A 14,911-nucleotide genomic window follows, 5' to 3' on the forward strand; every position below is an offset into this window, starting at 1 on the left:
GTTCCTAACAGGCCACAGATCAGTGTCAGTCCTAGGCCTGGAGGTTGGGGAACCCTGCTGTAAGCAACTAAAAGCAACTATACACACGTGCGGTTGGGGCAAATTATAAACAAGATACAAAAAGACCCCCCCCCAAACAAAAGACCAAAAAACCAACTGCCACACCACCACAAGGGGGTGGGCTGACCACCTAAGCCACCCCTACTGCCTGAACCATGGATCTGACCCTACCTCACCCCATTTAAGGAACCAACTCACCCCTCCTGCCCTCCTCCCCCACCCCCCCAACCGCAAGCAAGCGAAAGCACCTGTTGCTTGCTGGGCACCTGTGGCTTATTTTCACTCCCTTGTTCTGCAGCATGAGCCCAGCGAACCCTTTGCCTGAATTTCTCATCTGGCCTCTTATCAACTTCTATTGATTCAAGAGTCCAAGAACCTGGGTCGGCAACACTAAGACCAGCAATTGTCTGCTGGGGCCATTCCAGCTTTGGCTGAAAATGTGTTTATTGCATTAGTACAGTCGGCCTGCCCCACCCCACCCACCCACCCAGCCTGTTCACAGCTTTCTGCTCATTGCCCAAAGAGGCGGTCCTTCTCCCAGGGTGGGCATTCCAGGCACCACTCCCACCCAAGTACCCGGGGAACCCTGCTTCTCTGCCTCCTCCCGACCAGCCGGACCCTGTGCCCAGCCTAGGCCGCCCCTATCGGGGTTACATTCAAGGGTTATCCTCTTGTTAATAAATAAGCCAGCATGGCTGCCCCTTGGCCAGGGCCTGTCGGTCGGTGTCTTCCCTCCACCAGGAAACGCCGGGCCCCTAGCCGTCTCCCAGGGTCTGTGCGCCCCCTCTCCCTCCTGCAGCCTCCTCCCCAGTCCCCAGCGTGGGGACGGCCAAGTCACCAGTCCGCTGCGCTGCGCGGGCCCCGCTCAGCCCGCAGCTCTGGGGCGTGTGTCCTCCGGTTGCGGCCCTTTCTCCGTGACTCAGGGACCTGTGGGCGCGGCGCGGGCTGAGGGCGACACATTCGCAGGGAGTTCGCACCACCGCCGCCGGGCTCCACCAGCTGCAGAAAGTCCCGGTACCAGAGCTTGGGGCCCGGCGGGGCGACGGGCGCAGTATCCTCGGTCCGGGCCAGTCTTTCAGCCTGTGCTGCACTCAGCACGTGCAGGGCCAGGCGACGCAGTGGCTGCGAAAAGCCCTGCTCCACCGCTGCACACAGGTACACGCCGGAGTCCCCACGCCGCAGCCCGCGCAGCAGCAATCCCCTCCTCGTGCGCTCAGCTCGTTCCTCCGCAGGCACCTGCTGATAGATCAGCGGGAGGCGAGGAATTTAAGGAACGGGCGGGGGCGGGGCTTATCTGCACGTGAGGGCGGGTTGGAGAGTTCAGTGGGCGGGGCAAGGGCGGGGCTTCTCTCCGATGGGGCGGGGATGTCAGGCGCCTAGTTAGAGGAATGGGGCCTCACCTGGATGCCGAGTGCGGGCCCCAGTTGGGCGTTAGGGGTCTGATTGGGTTGAGACTCACTGGGCGGGGCTGGATCGCATGTAGACGTGCGGAGCGGGCCAAGGGCCTCATTAATCACTTTCTGGACGTTAGGGTTGGAACAGGGCCTGTTTGGGGAGGGGGTGGGGGGAGGCTCACCTGAGTGTAGGCCGACTCCCCCGCGCGCTGGAAGGTCCACTCCACGTGCGCCTGCAGCGAGCGGGCCTCACACTCCAGGAAGGCGCTACCTCCCTCCACACCCAGCACCTTCTGCTCCAGCAGCACAGGGTGGGATGAGTCTGGGGGCAAAGGGAATGTCAGATTCAGACAAAGCAGGACAGGGTGGGGCAGTCTTTAAGCGCTGAGGGATGAGAGCAGCTGAGACACTCACCCCCGGAACACAGTATGCTGGGGTCACCGTTCCTTACGTCCTGCCGTCGGAACCGCCTGGGGATCGGGGACATTAGAGCCTCCGTGAGTGCGTCTTTTAGCCAGGGATGGATAAAGACTCCCTCCAGGCAGCACGTCCTTGACCCTGCTCACCTCTTGGCACTGGGCTGGAAGCGAGTGCACTTGGCCCCATCCCAGGCACAGTAGGGGTCACGTGCCAGGCAGCATTCGGCACAGGCACGGCCGTGGGAAGCACAGCGGTGCAACGGGATCTGGGCCACCCCGCTGCGAGAGGCTACGTACAGTTGGTGCTAGGGGAATAAGGCTCCAGGCTGACCGAGGGAGGCCCAGTGCCAACCTCCCATAGGTCAGGGATCCCTTCCCCCCATTTGACAAAAGGGAACACTGGGGTCTCAAGTCACAGAGCCTGTCCTTGAAATGGAAATTGGGGCTTATCATCACCAAAAGAATGGGAGTGGGGGCACCTGGGAACACTTTGGGTCCATTCCACCCCCAAGCACTCTGGTCACTTACCCTCTTAGAGGAGATTTGCATGCTGGTGACAGCAGCTGAGTCCTGAGAAGGAGGAGGGGCTCTGGGATCATGGCTCCATGGGGTGAGGGTCCCCCAGGCAGTGGGGGCTAGGCCTCACCTCAAACATGTGTAATTCCTCCAGGAGCAGCCCCTCAGCATTTGGCCAGCCGCCCTTGGGGACGGAGATCACCTTCAGCACTGTGCCTGCATCTGTAGGGATGAGAAGAGGGGGTGACTCCTTGTGCCCTCTGACAGCTAGGGCCAGGGGTCTCCTTGCTTCTGATGCCTCCACCCGCAGCACGGCTGGAGAGGTGAAGAATGTGGGTTGAAGCAATCAGAGCAGCATCCAGAAGGAGATGGGGGACACAGCCCCAGGAAACATATGGAAATGGGTCTGAACACAGGGAAATTCCACTAACAGGCCAAAGAGCCTGCGCTGGGTTTTGTAGGTGGTCATGGCAGGACCCTGACCTGTGCCGATGAAGAGGACGTCGTAGTATCCATCAGCAGCTGCGACACGGTCTGCAGTGATCTGGGTGAAGGTGTACCCGGCACCCACTTGTTGGAAGAGAGGGCGCCCGCCGATGGGCAGGACCGAATTGTACATGAGGGGGTGGTTCCGGGCAAACTGGATGACATCATCAGGAAAGTCCTTGGTGGAACTGAAGGTGCCAAAAGTCTTGCTGGGGCACTGGGAGGTGGGGAGGAGGCAAGACAAGGAAGTGGATAAGAAGGCCGGGTGGGCAGCCCTCCACAAGAGACCACCCAGAACTTGGAGTGTGTATGAGGGGGTGGGTATTGGACAGAGCCCTGCCCTGGCAATCTGAGGGGGAATTATGACCTTCCCCTGAGGAACCCTGTCTGATGAAGAGGATGTTTTCCCAACCATTAAAAAAACAAAAAAAGGAAGAAATCACATTCACCAAGAAGACCCCAGGCCAAGTCCTCCACCCTGCATTAACTGGGTTGTGGAGGCAGTCTCTGGGCTACGCACCATGCCAGGTCGGGGGTAGGGGACACGTCCCTGGTAGGACACCCACTGGTGCATGGGCCCCTCCTTGTGTGCAAAGGGTCCCAGGAAGGCCCGGCGTACATCATTCATGCTGTACACGCACACGGCAGAACCCTGGAAGATGCTGCTGCAGGTGAAGATGTCAGTGGAGCGAAGGGCTCCAGTGGAGCCTGGGCCATCCTGCCCACTGCCTCCCACACCTCACCTGGATGTGGAGAAGACAGCATAGAGCAGCGGGGTCCAGCGATCTCGCGAGGACAACAGGAACACGTCCTCTGTAGGGAAGGGACCACGCTGGGGGAGGGTGCAGAGCCAGGCTCCAGGGTCTGTGCCCCTGTGTTCACTGCCCCCACCCCATCCTCCACTCCTGCTGCTTACGGAGCTGGTCATAGTTCGTATCGCCCTCGGCACCGGGCACCGAGCACACCAGCCGCGCCTTCAGGAAAGTTGTCCACTTGTTGACCAGGCTGCGCTGGCCACCCACGTCGTTCTGCAGGGGCCAGTAGGAGGGGATGAGGGTGAGGCCCTGACAGGCAAAGGGGCGGTGGCAGAACCTCTGAATGTGGCCCAGGAAGGCCTCACCCTGCAGATCTGGCCAACGCGGGACACAGACAGGCGTCCCAGTGCCGGCGTGGCCTCCACCGCAGACTCACGGAAGAAGAAGTAGATCTTGTCATCATCTGGGTTCTCACTCTCCGGGATCCAAAAGACCTTGATAAACTTGGGCTCTGGCCACAGCAGGAGGCGAGGGGTCACTGAGGTCCTGCCTGGCCCTGCCTCCCCTTCTCTTTAAGCCAGCATAAGCCCTCAGGGCAGCCGCTGACCACCCCAACTCCAGAAGCAAGTTCGACGGGCTCCCCAGGACAGAATCAAGATGAGGGCCTGTGAGTCAAGAAGCAGCCACGAGAGGGCAGCAGAGACCGTGGCTACCTGGGCTCACAGGCAGGTGACCTTGGCCAGTAGCGGGCCTCTCACCCCTCCCCTGGCAGTTCTCCATGCCAGTGCACCAAGAAAGGAGCGATCCTGGGTATCTGGGTTTTGCCTTCACTTATGAATCTTCCTCTGTAGCGGGAAGTAGATGCCCTGACTCCTGCTTCAAATACTCCGCTGGGTCCCCTCACTCAGAATAAGGTACTCTGGCCCTACCCTTTCCTCACAGGGCAGGCCCCTTATCATTGCTCCCTTCATGAGTCTGTTCCTTGGCTTGTTCCTGTCCCCAGGGCCTTTGCACTCGTCATTCCCTCTGCCTGGAATGCTCTTCCCGAAATCCTGCTGTGTTCTGGGAATTAGCTCATTCCTCTTTTCGGCAGAGTGGCTTCCTGTCCCCAACCCTCCCACTCCCACCACCACCACTCCCACCTCGTCTCCTCTCCCCTTCTCTGTTCTCTCACTGTATATCCTGGCCATTGGAACTGATCTTATCATGCATTCGTTTTGAGGTCTGAACTCAAAGAGGGCCTGGGTCACACCTATCTGGTCTCGCCCTCTGACCCAGTGCCCAGTGCAGGGCTTGACCCAGGATAGGCATCTGGAAAGCAGGTGCCTTACTCAGCACCTGCTCTGTTGGAGATGAGGGCCCCCTCCCAACAGTCCCCACCCCCAGCCTTTCACCGTTGAGCCAGCGGGAGTCGTGCGGCTCTGTCCGGAGACTTGGACGCTGGCCCAGGCTGCGGAAGATGGTGAAGTCCCGGCCCATGAGGTCCGCAGCTACCCCCGAGTACAGCTCTTCCCCTGTAGATATGGCAAGGCTGCTGAGCAAAGCCAAAGGTTCCTATGGCAGGTTGGGGGACCTCTGGGGGCTCTTGGGAAATCAGTGAGGCTATGGGGAATCCCTGGGACTCTAGGGAGGGTCTTGGGACTTTACAAGATGCTAGAGTCTCTAGGGGGTGGTGCAGGTTTCAGGAGCTCTTCTGGGGTCCCAGCCTCTGGACTCACCCACCAGCACGGAGGCAGCCCGATGCCTGGGGTCATAAGGACTCTTGCCTTTGCCATCCTCCAGCCTTCGAGGGTCCAGCCGGAGCATGGGCTCCTGGGAGGCAGCAGGGAGTTACTAGTACAGGCCCTTCCTCCTTCCTTACTCTCCCTACCTCCCTCCCTGACCAGCTCCAGCCTTACCTCCAGCCGCTGGCCCACCTCCACAAATGCACAGATTGGGTGGAAGGCCCCTGTGCCACAGGCCAGCAAGTGGGTATGGTTGTAGGCATGGAGCAACTTCACGAAGTTCATGCACTCGGTCTAGCACGCAGGCAGGCAGGGTCAGGAACAAGGAGGCATCCCTCAGGGAGGTGGCCTGAAGGGGTCCCCACTCGCCAGCGGTGCCCCCACCCCTTCTTCCTCGGTGTATCAGCCCAGGCAAGTACTAACGTGGGCGACACGGACCCGGATGCCCTTGGTGACAAGCCCGGCCCTCCCACCTCTCCCCAGAATGGGTTCAGGGGAAGCAGAGGCCTGCATTGTCCCCCATGACTCAGAGGCCCCCAAGAAGAATCACATGAGCCCCCACCCTGACTCACTACCTCCGGACTTCAGCCACCTCGACCCTCTTGCCCCCAATCCCAGCCAGAACAGGCGGCCCTCTGTTTCAGCACTGCCCATCGCTAGAGTGAGGGGCAGACCCGCCCCACTCCCACCCGGGCAGCCAACACTCACGCCAATGTCCTTCCCAGCCCAGTTGCACTCCTCTCGCCATTCCACACGGGCCGGCCAGGCCAGCTATGGGGAGGGTGGGAAAAGGCGAACACAGGGCCCGGTCTCTAAGCTGAGGGTGTCCACTCAGGGGACCCAACCTCCCCGGGGCTCTTTCCTGGGGGCCTGGTGCTGAGGCTGGGTGGTGGTGGGGTTTCTGGCACCTTCTTGGCCCTCTTGCTAATGTTGTCCAGGCTGAGGGAGGCCACGTGGTTCTCGGCGCCCACAAACAGGCGCCCACGTTCCTCATCGAGCAGCAGCGCTTCATAGCAGCAGGTCCTCTCCAGCCTGAAGGTCCGGAGACCGTGCCGGGCCTGGAGCTCTGTGGGGTGGGGACACTGAGGATTCGCCAGTCATGCTAGAAGCTTCCTCCAGGCCAAGGTTGTACATGTGACCTGGCCCACACACAGGTGGATTTACATGCGTGTGAGTTTACAACTCAGGAGGACAGGCCCACCCAGGTGCCGGCCAAGCTGCCAGAGTGGGCAGTGCAGCGCCCCCACCCCAACCCCATGGGGGAAGCAGGTGGAGCTTCCAGGGCGTGCTCAGACAAGCAGTGTCTCCAGGCGGGTGCACAGGGAGGCAAGGGTTCTGGGATATGGCTGCATATTGGGACAGCCAGAACCCCAACCCCAAAATCAGGCTGAGGGTTCTCTGCCACCAGCCAGGGTTCAGTATGATGTCGCAGCCTAGTCACCACCCTGTGTAGAGGGGGTGTGGGAAGGCGGCTCTGATGCTCCCCCCCACCCACCTCAACCTTCCTGGGAGCAGGGGATGGAGCAGAGGCAGGATCTGTTGCCATGGGGACAGAAGGGGTCTTCCTGGGAAAGCATGAGGAGAATGTGGGTAGAGAGCTTGGGGACCGAAGCCAGGAGAGGGTTAACTGGAGATGGCCTGAGCGTGCCCCCCAATCCGGGGCTGGGTGGTGCACACACAAGGGTAACAGCAAACACAGTGCCCCCTACCCACCCTGGGCCCCTCTCCTTGCCCACCCTGAGCTGGGGCCTCCCAGCCAGGTGCACCTACCTTGGAAGGAGAGGCGGAGGCGTGGGGTGCTGGGGGCAGCACCCCCCAGCCCTGCCGCCCAGAGCAGAGCCAGGCCCGGGATCATGGCGGCAGCCTCGGCCCGCCCCATCCCCGCGGCTCAGGGAGCTCAGGGTTCAGCGGGCGCGTGTGGAGGAGCCTTGAGCCTCCCTGGACTCTGCCCCGGGATCTGGAGGAGAAGGAGTTGCAGCAAGGGGCGAGGGCGGGAGGCTGGGGTGGGGGGGAGTCCCCAGGGATCAGATTACAGCCCCTAGGGAAAGAGGCTGGGGGGTCGCATTCCACTTCCGAGCCCTCCTCTCCCTCGCAGGGTGCCCTGTCTGGCCACAATCACAGACACACCCACGCTGGGCACACCCTCGGGGTCAACCCCACACTGGCAGGCGCCCGCCCCACCACGTCACCCTCGCCAGGAACCCGCCCTCCTGCATACACACCCACAGGCATTAATTCACCGAGCCAGTGCGCCTACTTCATGCCAGCCAGGGACTGGGGCTAGGGGCATTGGGGCACACAGGCAAGGTCCTCCCTGCAGGAGGAGGCAGAGGACCAACGAGGATTCGGGTTGCTTGCAGTCCCTATAGAGGTGCCAAGTGCAACGAGCAAAACGAGCTGGTCATGGGTATGAGTGTAACAAGAGGGGGTCATGCCTCTGGAGGAGGCTGTGCACCCACGGGTCCTCAGAGAGACAGAGGCACCTTTGGAGCAGGAGCTGATGGTGTGGGTGCCTGTGAGCATGAATGTGCTTCTGTGGGTCCTTTGTATAGCTGTATTGGGCATCTATGTATTGTGTGTCTGCATGCATATCTGCGGATACCTATGTGAGACCATCTGGCATATGTGCTGTATTGTACACATAGGTGTGATATGCATGTGCGTGCACACACATGGCATTGTACGTATGTGTACGCAGGATGTACATATCGGGGTGTATGTGTGTGTATGCAGGATGTACATATCAGGGGTGTACACCTTGAAAGCATGTATATGTGTCGCACGTGTGTATATGGATGTGTGTGCAAGTGTACGCATCTCTCTGGACATGCAGGTGAGCAAATATAACTGCAGCATCCATCATCGCTTCAACTCTGAGACACCCCGGAAGCCCACTTCTCAGAGGGAGAAGCTAGCTGGGAGACCTGGGCCTGGCCGGGCAGGGCAGACACCTCAGTTCCTGATTCGGGAGCTGCGCTCACTTGGACCCAGCAGCCCCAGCTTTGCGCTGGACCTCTCTCTCCCCACCCCAGAGGGCGGGAGGGGCCGATCACACCCAGAAATGCTGTGATCTCAGACTTCAGACCCAAGAGGAATCAAGTGGGGAGAGCCAAGGGCCTGGGGCAGCCTCTCACCCCCTAGCTCGGGGGAGCTGTCCTTCCCTCTCCAGCCTCTGGCGTCTCCCTCAGCCTCTCCATCCCATCTTTGCCTTCAACGGTTTCTCCATCTTTGAGCCCCACCACTTCTGTGAGCCAGATTTCTTCTTCCCTGGACCCCTCACATGGGACCAGGCTCTGGCTGCAGTGCCCACCCTCCTTCCCAGAAGCTGGCTGGGCAGGTGCCGGGCACAGTAGCCCTGGCACGAGGCAAGGTCCTGGGGCACGATCAAGCGAGGGGTGCAGCTGCTGGAGCACGTTTGTTCCAAACCGCACTCCCCAAACCACCCCCCCTAGCTCCGCCACCGCTTCCAGACCCCTCCCACCCCAGGACTCCCACCTCCCTCCTTCCTTCCACTGACACTTGCCACTGCCTCTTCTAGGCCCAGGAGGTCTGCGGCATCTCAGGACGCCAGGCTGCCTCCCGACACTCCACCGAGAGCTCCGGCAGCGGCGGCTCCTCACCCCGCTGCCTCTTCTCACCCTGGAGAAGGTCGGAGAAGCCAAGGGGCCCCGGGCACCCTCTGACGGCTCCTTTAAGGAGCAGCCCCCGCCCCCACCAAGCCAGCTGCGCCCGCCCCGCCGTCAAGTTTATGGGGCGGGTCGGGTGACTGGGCAGGCAGCCGGGACCGGCTGGAGTTGGTGGCCTGGCCAGAGTGGAGCGGGCACGAGGGAGGGGCGGGCAGGGCCGACCCCTCCCCTGTGGGGCTTCACGGCTAGAGGATGCCCCACACAGAGGTCCTGGAAGGTGGGCATGCCGTCCGGGCAAATGAGGAAGAAGCAATAGAGACCTCGTAGCCCCGGGCAGAGCTGTGCAGCCGGCAGAGGGAACGGGCAGACAGGGCACACCCAGGGACTCAGTTCTTTCACCTGTCTGTCCCTCCACAGCCTGGGAGCTGGCGGGGAATGAGGGGGCTCAGCTGCCACCTGGGTCCCCAGGAGTCTGCTAAGAAGGGCTGGTCAGGAAAGGGGTCCTCAAGTCGGGAGATCTGATGGACCCCGAAGACCCAGCCCCCATCCTTTCACAGGGCTTGGGTGACTTAGTACTTCTGCCACCTGGCTGGCAGCGGCCCTGACTACGGCCAGTGTTGGGTGGGAGAAGAGGCCTGGAGGGGCAGGCTGACAGCAGGAGACAAGTCTGACTTTGGCACTGGTCAGAGACCGGTCCTGACCAGTGGTCCCACGTCTGTGTTGGAAGGTGAGGGGCATTCTATGTCACGTCTATGGACTGTCTTTCTTCCAAGGGTGTAGGTGGCAGGCAAGGTCTGCCTCACCAGAGTGAGATACCCCAGGGGGCTTCAAGGATAGGACGGAGCTTCTCAACACCTCAACTGGTAAGGGTCTGGCCTTGGCCTAAAGGTGACTCTGGGGGACACACCCTGTTGATACTGCCAGGGGTACTTCCTTGGAGGAGCTGAATGTCGACCATGGCCAAGGGGGTCCTCAGGTCCACCGGGGTAAACATGCCATGGCTTGAGGGTGGGCGTCTTCCACCCCTCAGTTCCCTCAAAATGCATCCTCTTACATTTTCCCCAAGGCTGACTGGCAGCTCCCCGGGGCTCTTCAAGGGAGGCCATGGCTCTCTGGTGCATCTCCTGCGAGTTCCTGGAGTGGAGGTGTCTGTGCCCAGCCAGGTTGGGGAGGGACCTGCCTCTCTTAGCTGAGCCTCATGCCTGGTGTCTCTGGCCTGGTCTCGCTGGCTGGTTGGCAGTGAAGGGTGGGCATCCGTGGGACAACCAGGGGCCTTCAGGAGGGGGAGTGGGGGGACACAGCCCTGCCTGAGCCCCAGGACTTCCAGCTCGTGGCCTCTCTCCCTCCTCCCAGGCTCTTTTGCTTTGGGTCTGGGCAGCCTCCTCTGGCCCCATGCAAGCAAACAAAATTCTTTGGCTGTTTACAATTTTCCACCCAAGCAGCCAAGATCAGCAAGTGCCTTTGAGGGCCCCACCCAACCCCACGGTGCCCCCTACCTGACCCCATTGCGTTTAGTTCTTCAGGCCCAGGGTCCCAGGCTCTATGTCATGCCCCTCCCCCAATAACCCAGAGTCCATACTGGATAATGAGACCAGGATCCCCCCACCCCACCCCCTGCACCATCTTTCCAACATCCTGGGACTCAACCCCCAGCCAAAAGGACCAGGCTGTCCCCCGGTCCACGTGAGTCCTTGGCATTGCCTTCCAGCTTCCAGATGTCCCCGGAGCAGGGAGATCCCCAGGGGTGAGAGCTCAGGTTGTCCCCATCCCCACAAGGTCTCTTTTCTGCTTCTCAGTCCTGAGTCCCAGAGTATGCAGACCCTGGGGAGGGACTTCATGGAGCCAGCTCTCTAGGGTTAGTGGGTCACACTGGGCTCTGGAAGTCCCCAAGGATTCTGGATTCACGCAGCCTGGGCCTGGATCTCAACAGAGCTGAACCAACCAGGGGAGGCAGCGTGGGTGCCTGGTGCTGCCTGTCAGCAGTATAGCCTGCTAGGGCCTTGGTTTTTCCTTCTGGAAATAACTGGATTGTCGTGCCAAATGCCAGCACCTGCCTCCACAGTCCTCACTCTCAGCTGGGCGTGCCCCTTGCACCCTGCCTGGACTCGGTGGTGGTGTGACTGGGCTGGGGTGGGACATCCATTTATGGAAGACTGCAGCCAACCCTCTCGGTGCCCAGCCTGGGCTGGGTTGAGCCTTGGCTCCGCACTCACACCTGCTTTAGCCATCAGGGCTGGTGGCTCCAACCGCTGGCTCGACCTTTCCCTCTTCTGGCCACGTGGGGACTAGGACGTGCTACCCGGAGGAGGACTTTAGGCAAGGGGGGATAAGCGGTGGAAATCGGGCCCTGGAGAGCCCAACTGAGGCCTGACTTCCTGACACTCTGCTAGCCACGCCAGGGGATCTCCCGGGAAGGTCTGTCTGGCATTGCCCTCACCCACCCCCAGCCTGGTGTCCAAGCTCCCAGAGGAACCCCTGTTGGCCCACCTTTTCGGGAAGATGAGCTCCTCCCCTCCTTGCCTTCTGAGGGCCATGTCAGAGCCGAGGTGGAGGGGTTGAGGGAGGGGCCGCTGGGAAGCCTGGGCCTCTGGCTGGGGCCCTACCCCTATCCGCTCCGCCCCTGCCCTCCGCCTCCTGCACATTCCTCCCTGGCTGAGGTCAGCCCCTCCGGGACGGGGGAGCTCCCCCCAACCAGCCACATCACAGCTCCTCACTCACTTCTGTTTTCTTCGTTGCCCAGCAGGGGGGAGAGGGGGTGGGGAGAGAGACGAGGGGCCTTGGGGGTGGGGCCTCCCTCTCTCCTCCTCCTCCATAACCCGGGGGAGGAGGTGCCAGGAATGTGGCAGGGTTGACTCCGGTGGCACCCAGCCCTCATTAACATACATTAACATAAATGCTACCTTCCCTCCCTTGGCTTGGGAGCTGGGCAGGGCAGGGGGCGTGGGGTGGGAGAGGCCTCCAGGGAGCACCAGATGGGGGCTCAGGCTGTTACAGGAGGGTGGACCAGAGCCTGTCCCAGGAATCCACCCCTATAGTAGCCGGGGAGGTGACTGGGTTGAATTCTGATTCTGCAGCTCACCAGCTGTGTGTCCCTAGGGGGAGATTGAACCTTTCAGTCCCCTCTCCACGCTTGTCCCGCGGTATTAAAGGGTGGGCCAGGCAGGTCTGGCACTCGGTAGGGTACACAGGTGCGCACTCTGGCTGCCATCTCAGCGCTGGGCATCCTGTGGCATGCAAGCCCGTGGGCCTCGAGGGAGACTCACCACTGCCTCTTCCAGCCCAGCTTCACCGGGCCCTCTCTCTGGCTTGACTCCTCTCCTGTCTCCTTCTGTCCCCTTTCTTCCCTTACCCACACCCCCAGCCCCCAGGACAGCACTCTGACCCTCCCCAGCTGCCTAGGATTCCTTAGTCTTCCTCCAGGAGTCTCCAACCCACCCCCAGCAGTGCTGAGAAGCCCACACGCTCCGCCCTCCAGAAAGCCCCAAGTCAGAGAGGCCTCTGTCTCCTTTAAGACAGAACAAGGCCCCACCTCCTTCCCCTGCAGCTTGAAGCCTGACCCCTTCACCTGGGGGTGGTCCCCATGGTCTTTCTGCCAGATCTCCTCCCAGTGCCTCCCCTCTGCAGTTACTCTGCTTCTCGAGCTCCTCCAGCTTGGGGACATCCAGGCTCTTAACCAGGGATTCACACAGCCCTCCCTGGCTCAGCCCTGGCTAACCCTGCCAGAACTTCAGCTACCCCATTTCTGGGAGGTGACAGCTGCTTCTTTGCCAGGACTTAGCTTAGGCTGTGCCCTCTGCCCTCCCCTTTGCCACCTGCTGGACTTTTCCTCATTACTCACTACCCACCTTTCTCCGTGAAGCCCCGGATGCTTGTAACACCAGGTCCGGGCCACTCTGCAAGGCTTTAGGATCCCCAGCTGCCACTATCACTTGGGAAGCCACCAGGCACAGGGAAGCAAGAGATAGAGGAAGTGCCTGCAGGAAGCCCTGCCACGTTCCTGGGCCTGCTGAGCCTGGGTGAGGATGGGGGGTTGATGGAGAAGAGAGACTTCAGGTCCCTTCAGGCATCAGCCACTCAGGCCTTGACTCCCTCCACCCACAATGAGGTCAGAAAACAGGATAAATACCAAGGAATGTACAACTGATTTTTCTCTTAAAAAAGATCACCTGTGAGGCTGCATCTCCTGCAAGGGGGGGAATCAAAGCGGGGAAAAGAAAGAGAGCCATAGCCTTGACCTCTGACCCCCTAACACTAGTGCCCATCGCTGTGTGGTTAATGGAGGCGCTGTCTGGCTGGCAGCCAGGGACATACTTGCTGTCACACTGCTGCACACAGACCTCAGCTGACTTGAGGCTCTCCTTGGGGGCATGCAGGCTTCCCTTGTGGCTCAGCTGGTAAAGAATCCGCCTGCAATGCAGAAGACCTGGATTCGATCCCTGGGTTGGGAAGATCCCCTGGAGAAGGGAACAGATACCTACTCCAATATTCTGGCCTGGAGAGTTCCATGGACTGTATCGTCCATGGGGTCACAGAGACACGACTGAGCGACTTTCACTTTCACTTTTTCACTTTGGAGGCGTGTTAGGACCTGGCTTCCCCTCTCCGTGTTCAAGGGGGGTTGGGGGAATGCACAGCCCCACGGCAAGGATGAGGTCCCCTGGGATCTCTTTTAGGGCAACAGACCCAAGGATTGAGGTCAGTTGTATGGGAGTGGGCCAGGACCCAAAAGTCAGCCAAGAGATGTTGCCGCCCTGTCCCTGACACCCCAGGGCAACCAGGGTCTGGCTGGCCATGCCACAGGCCAGGGAGCTGGAGTCAGGACTTGTATTCTCCAGCCTTAATAGCTGGCTTGGCACTCTGGGTGGGGAGTGGGGGGATGATTCTGAGGGGAGTAGGATTTTCTGGAGGAAATCAGGAGCAGCTCTGGGGCTTCCCTGAACACGGCCAAGGGGTTATTCTAGGTCTTGGAAGCTCCTGCAGCCTCAGAGGCTCCAGTTCTAATGGGGCCTCCTCCCCTTTCTGCTCCTGGCATCTGGGCCTCCACCCACCTGCTGGGGGTGAGGGCTCCAGCCCAGGGGAGTTGGGAAGTGACTGCAGGCCTGGACTGGCTTCTCCCACAGGGTCTCCCTACATCCTTCAGACCTCTCTGACTCTCACAGCTTGTCTCTCTCTTCCCAGCTGTTTCCCCACCCACCCCATCAAAAAATGGGTTAAAAATAGTCTGCTACCACATCAGTAGTCTGAGCAACTATTTGGAATGGGACAGGCCCGCTGGGTGGTGGATGAGCCTTGTGGCAGTCCCCACTGACTGGAGACAGTCTGTGTCATACTGGGATCCATGGCTTGGTCTGGGAGCAGAAGCCTGGGTCCTCTGCCTGTCTAAAGGTCCTGAGCCTCATAGATGTAGCTGCCTATGGGTGGGGCCAGGAAGATGGGCTTTCTAAGGCTGGGAGAACTCCCGAAGACACACTGCCAAGGAGCACTGAATCTCTGGTTCTCCTTGCCCAGGGATGTAGGGTGGTTGGGGTCCAGTCCCGGACAGCTCTGGGTAATGGGGGGAATCCCTTGGAGTCAACTTTAGGGAGTCCCTCCTGTTGAGGTATAGGACACCTGGGATGTATCATTCCCTGCCTACCGCCCCCCATGGCTGGGAATTTCCCAACCACTAAAGACAAGGATGAATTGAGAGGCTGCCCCCGGCAGTGCTGGGACAATGGAGCCTTATGCTCTCAAAATCTGAGCAGGGGTAGGAGGACCAAGGGCAGGTGGGGGCCCAGCTGCCTGCACCCAGGGAAGCACTGCTTGCCAGGACCCCACCCAGACCCACTGCCAAGCCGGGTACAAGGGGATCCTGGCTAGAATCCTGCATGGCCCACTCAGGGAGGGAGACATTGGGTTCATCAGGCAGACAATGCCAGCTCCTGAATGGTT

General features: G+C 60.5%; 1 protein-coding gene across 6 annotated transcripts; it reads right to left on the minus strand.

Annotated features, from left to right (window-relative positions):
* Positions 1–552: 552 nt before the first annotated feature.
* SEMA3B (semaphorin 3B) lies at positions 553–11,729 on the minus strand. Of its 6 annotated transcripts, none has more exons than XM_055557966.1 (18): positions 11,468–11,729; positions 7,125–7,311; positions 6,263–6,420; positions 6,063–6,125; positions 5,529–5,648; positions 5,349–5,442; positions 5,025–5,144; positions 3,996–4,141; positions 3,792–3,903; positions 3,619–3,688; positions 3,396–3,540; positions 2,873–3,092; positions 2,520–2,611; positions 2,402–2,443; positions 2,021–2,178; positions 1,869–1,924; positions 1,637–1,776; positions 553–1,299 (listed from the first exon to the last, which is right to left on the minus strand). In XM_055557966.1, exons 2-18 carry the CDS (start codon positions 7,231–7,233, stop codon positions 895–897), a joined length of 2,250 nt encoding a protein of 749 aa, XP_055413941.1. In that variant the 5' UTR covers positions 7,234–7,311; positions 11,468–11,729; the 3' UTR covers positions 553–894. The 6 variants fall into 6 exon arrangements, with proteins under 6 accessions (XP_055413941.1, XP_055413944.1, XP_055413943.1 ...); XM_055557969.1 differs by lacking the exon at positions 11,468–11,729 and adding an exon at positions 8,872–10,445 and having other exon boundaries at positions 553–1,296; positions 3,396–3,537; XM_055557968.1 differs by lacking the exon at positions 11,468–11,729 and adding an exon at positions 8,872–10,445 and having other exon boundaries at positions 3,396–3,537.
* Between the last annotated feature and the right edge of the window lie 3,182 nt (positions 11,730–14,911).

This window comes from Bubalus kerabau, chromosome 20, assembly GCF_029407905.1.
Source record: "Bubalus kerabau isolate K-KA32 ecotype Philippines breed swamp buffalo chromosome 20, PCC_UOA_SB_1v2, whole genome shotgun sequence".
NCBI lineage: Eukaryota > Metazoa > Chordata > Mammalia > Artiodactyla > Bovidae > Bubalus > Bubalus kerabau.

Bases quoted from the DNA above. Each gene is read 5' to 3' on its own strand.
- SEMA3B (XM_055557966.1), bottom strand. From the start codon at position 7,233: ATGGGGCGGGCCGAGGCTGCCGCCATGATCCCGGGCCTGGCTCTGCTC. The intron at 2,444-2,519 runs GTGAGGCCTAGC...CCTCCTTCTCAG, and splicing joins AGGAATTACACATGTTTGAG to GACTCAGCTGCTGTCACCAG. The intron at 1,925-2,020 runs GTGAGCAGGGTC...CCCGATCCCCAG, and splicing joins TTCCAGCCCAGTGCCAAGAG to GCGGTTCCGACGGCAGGACG.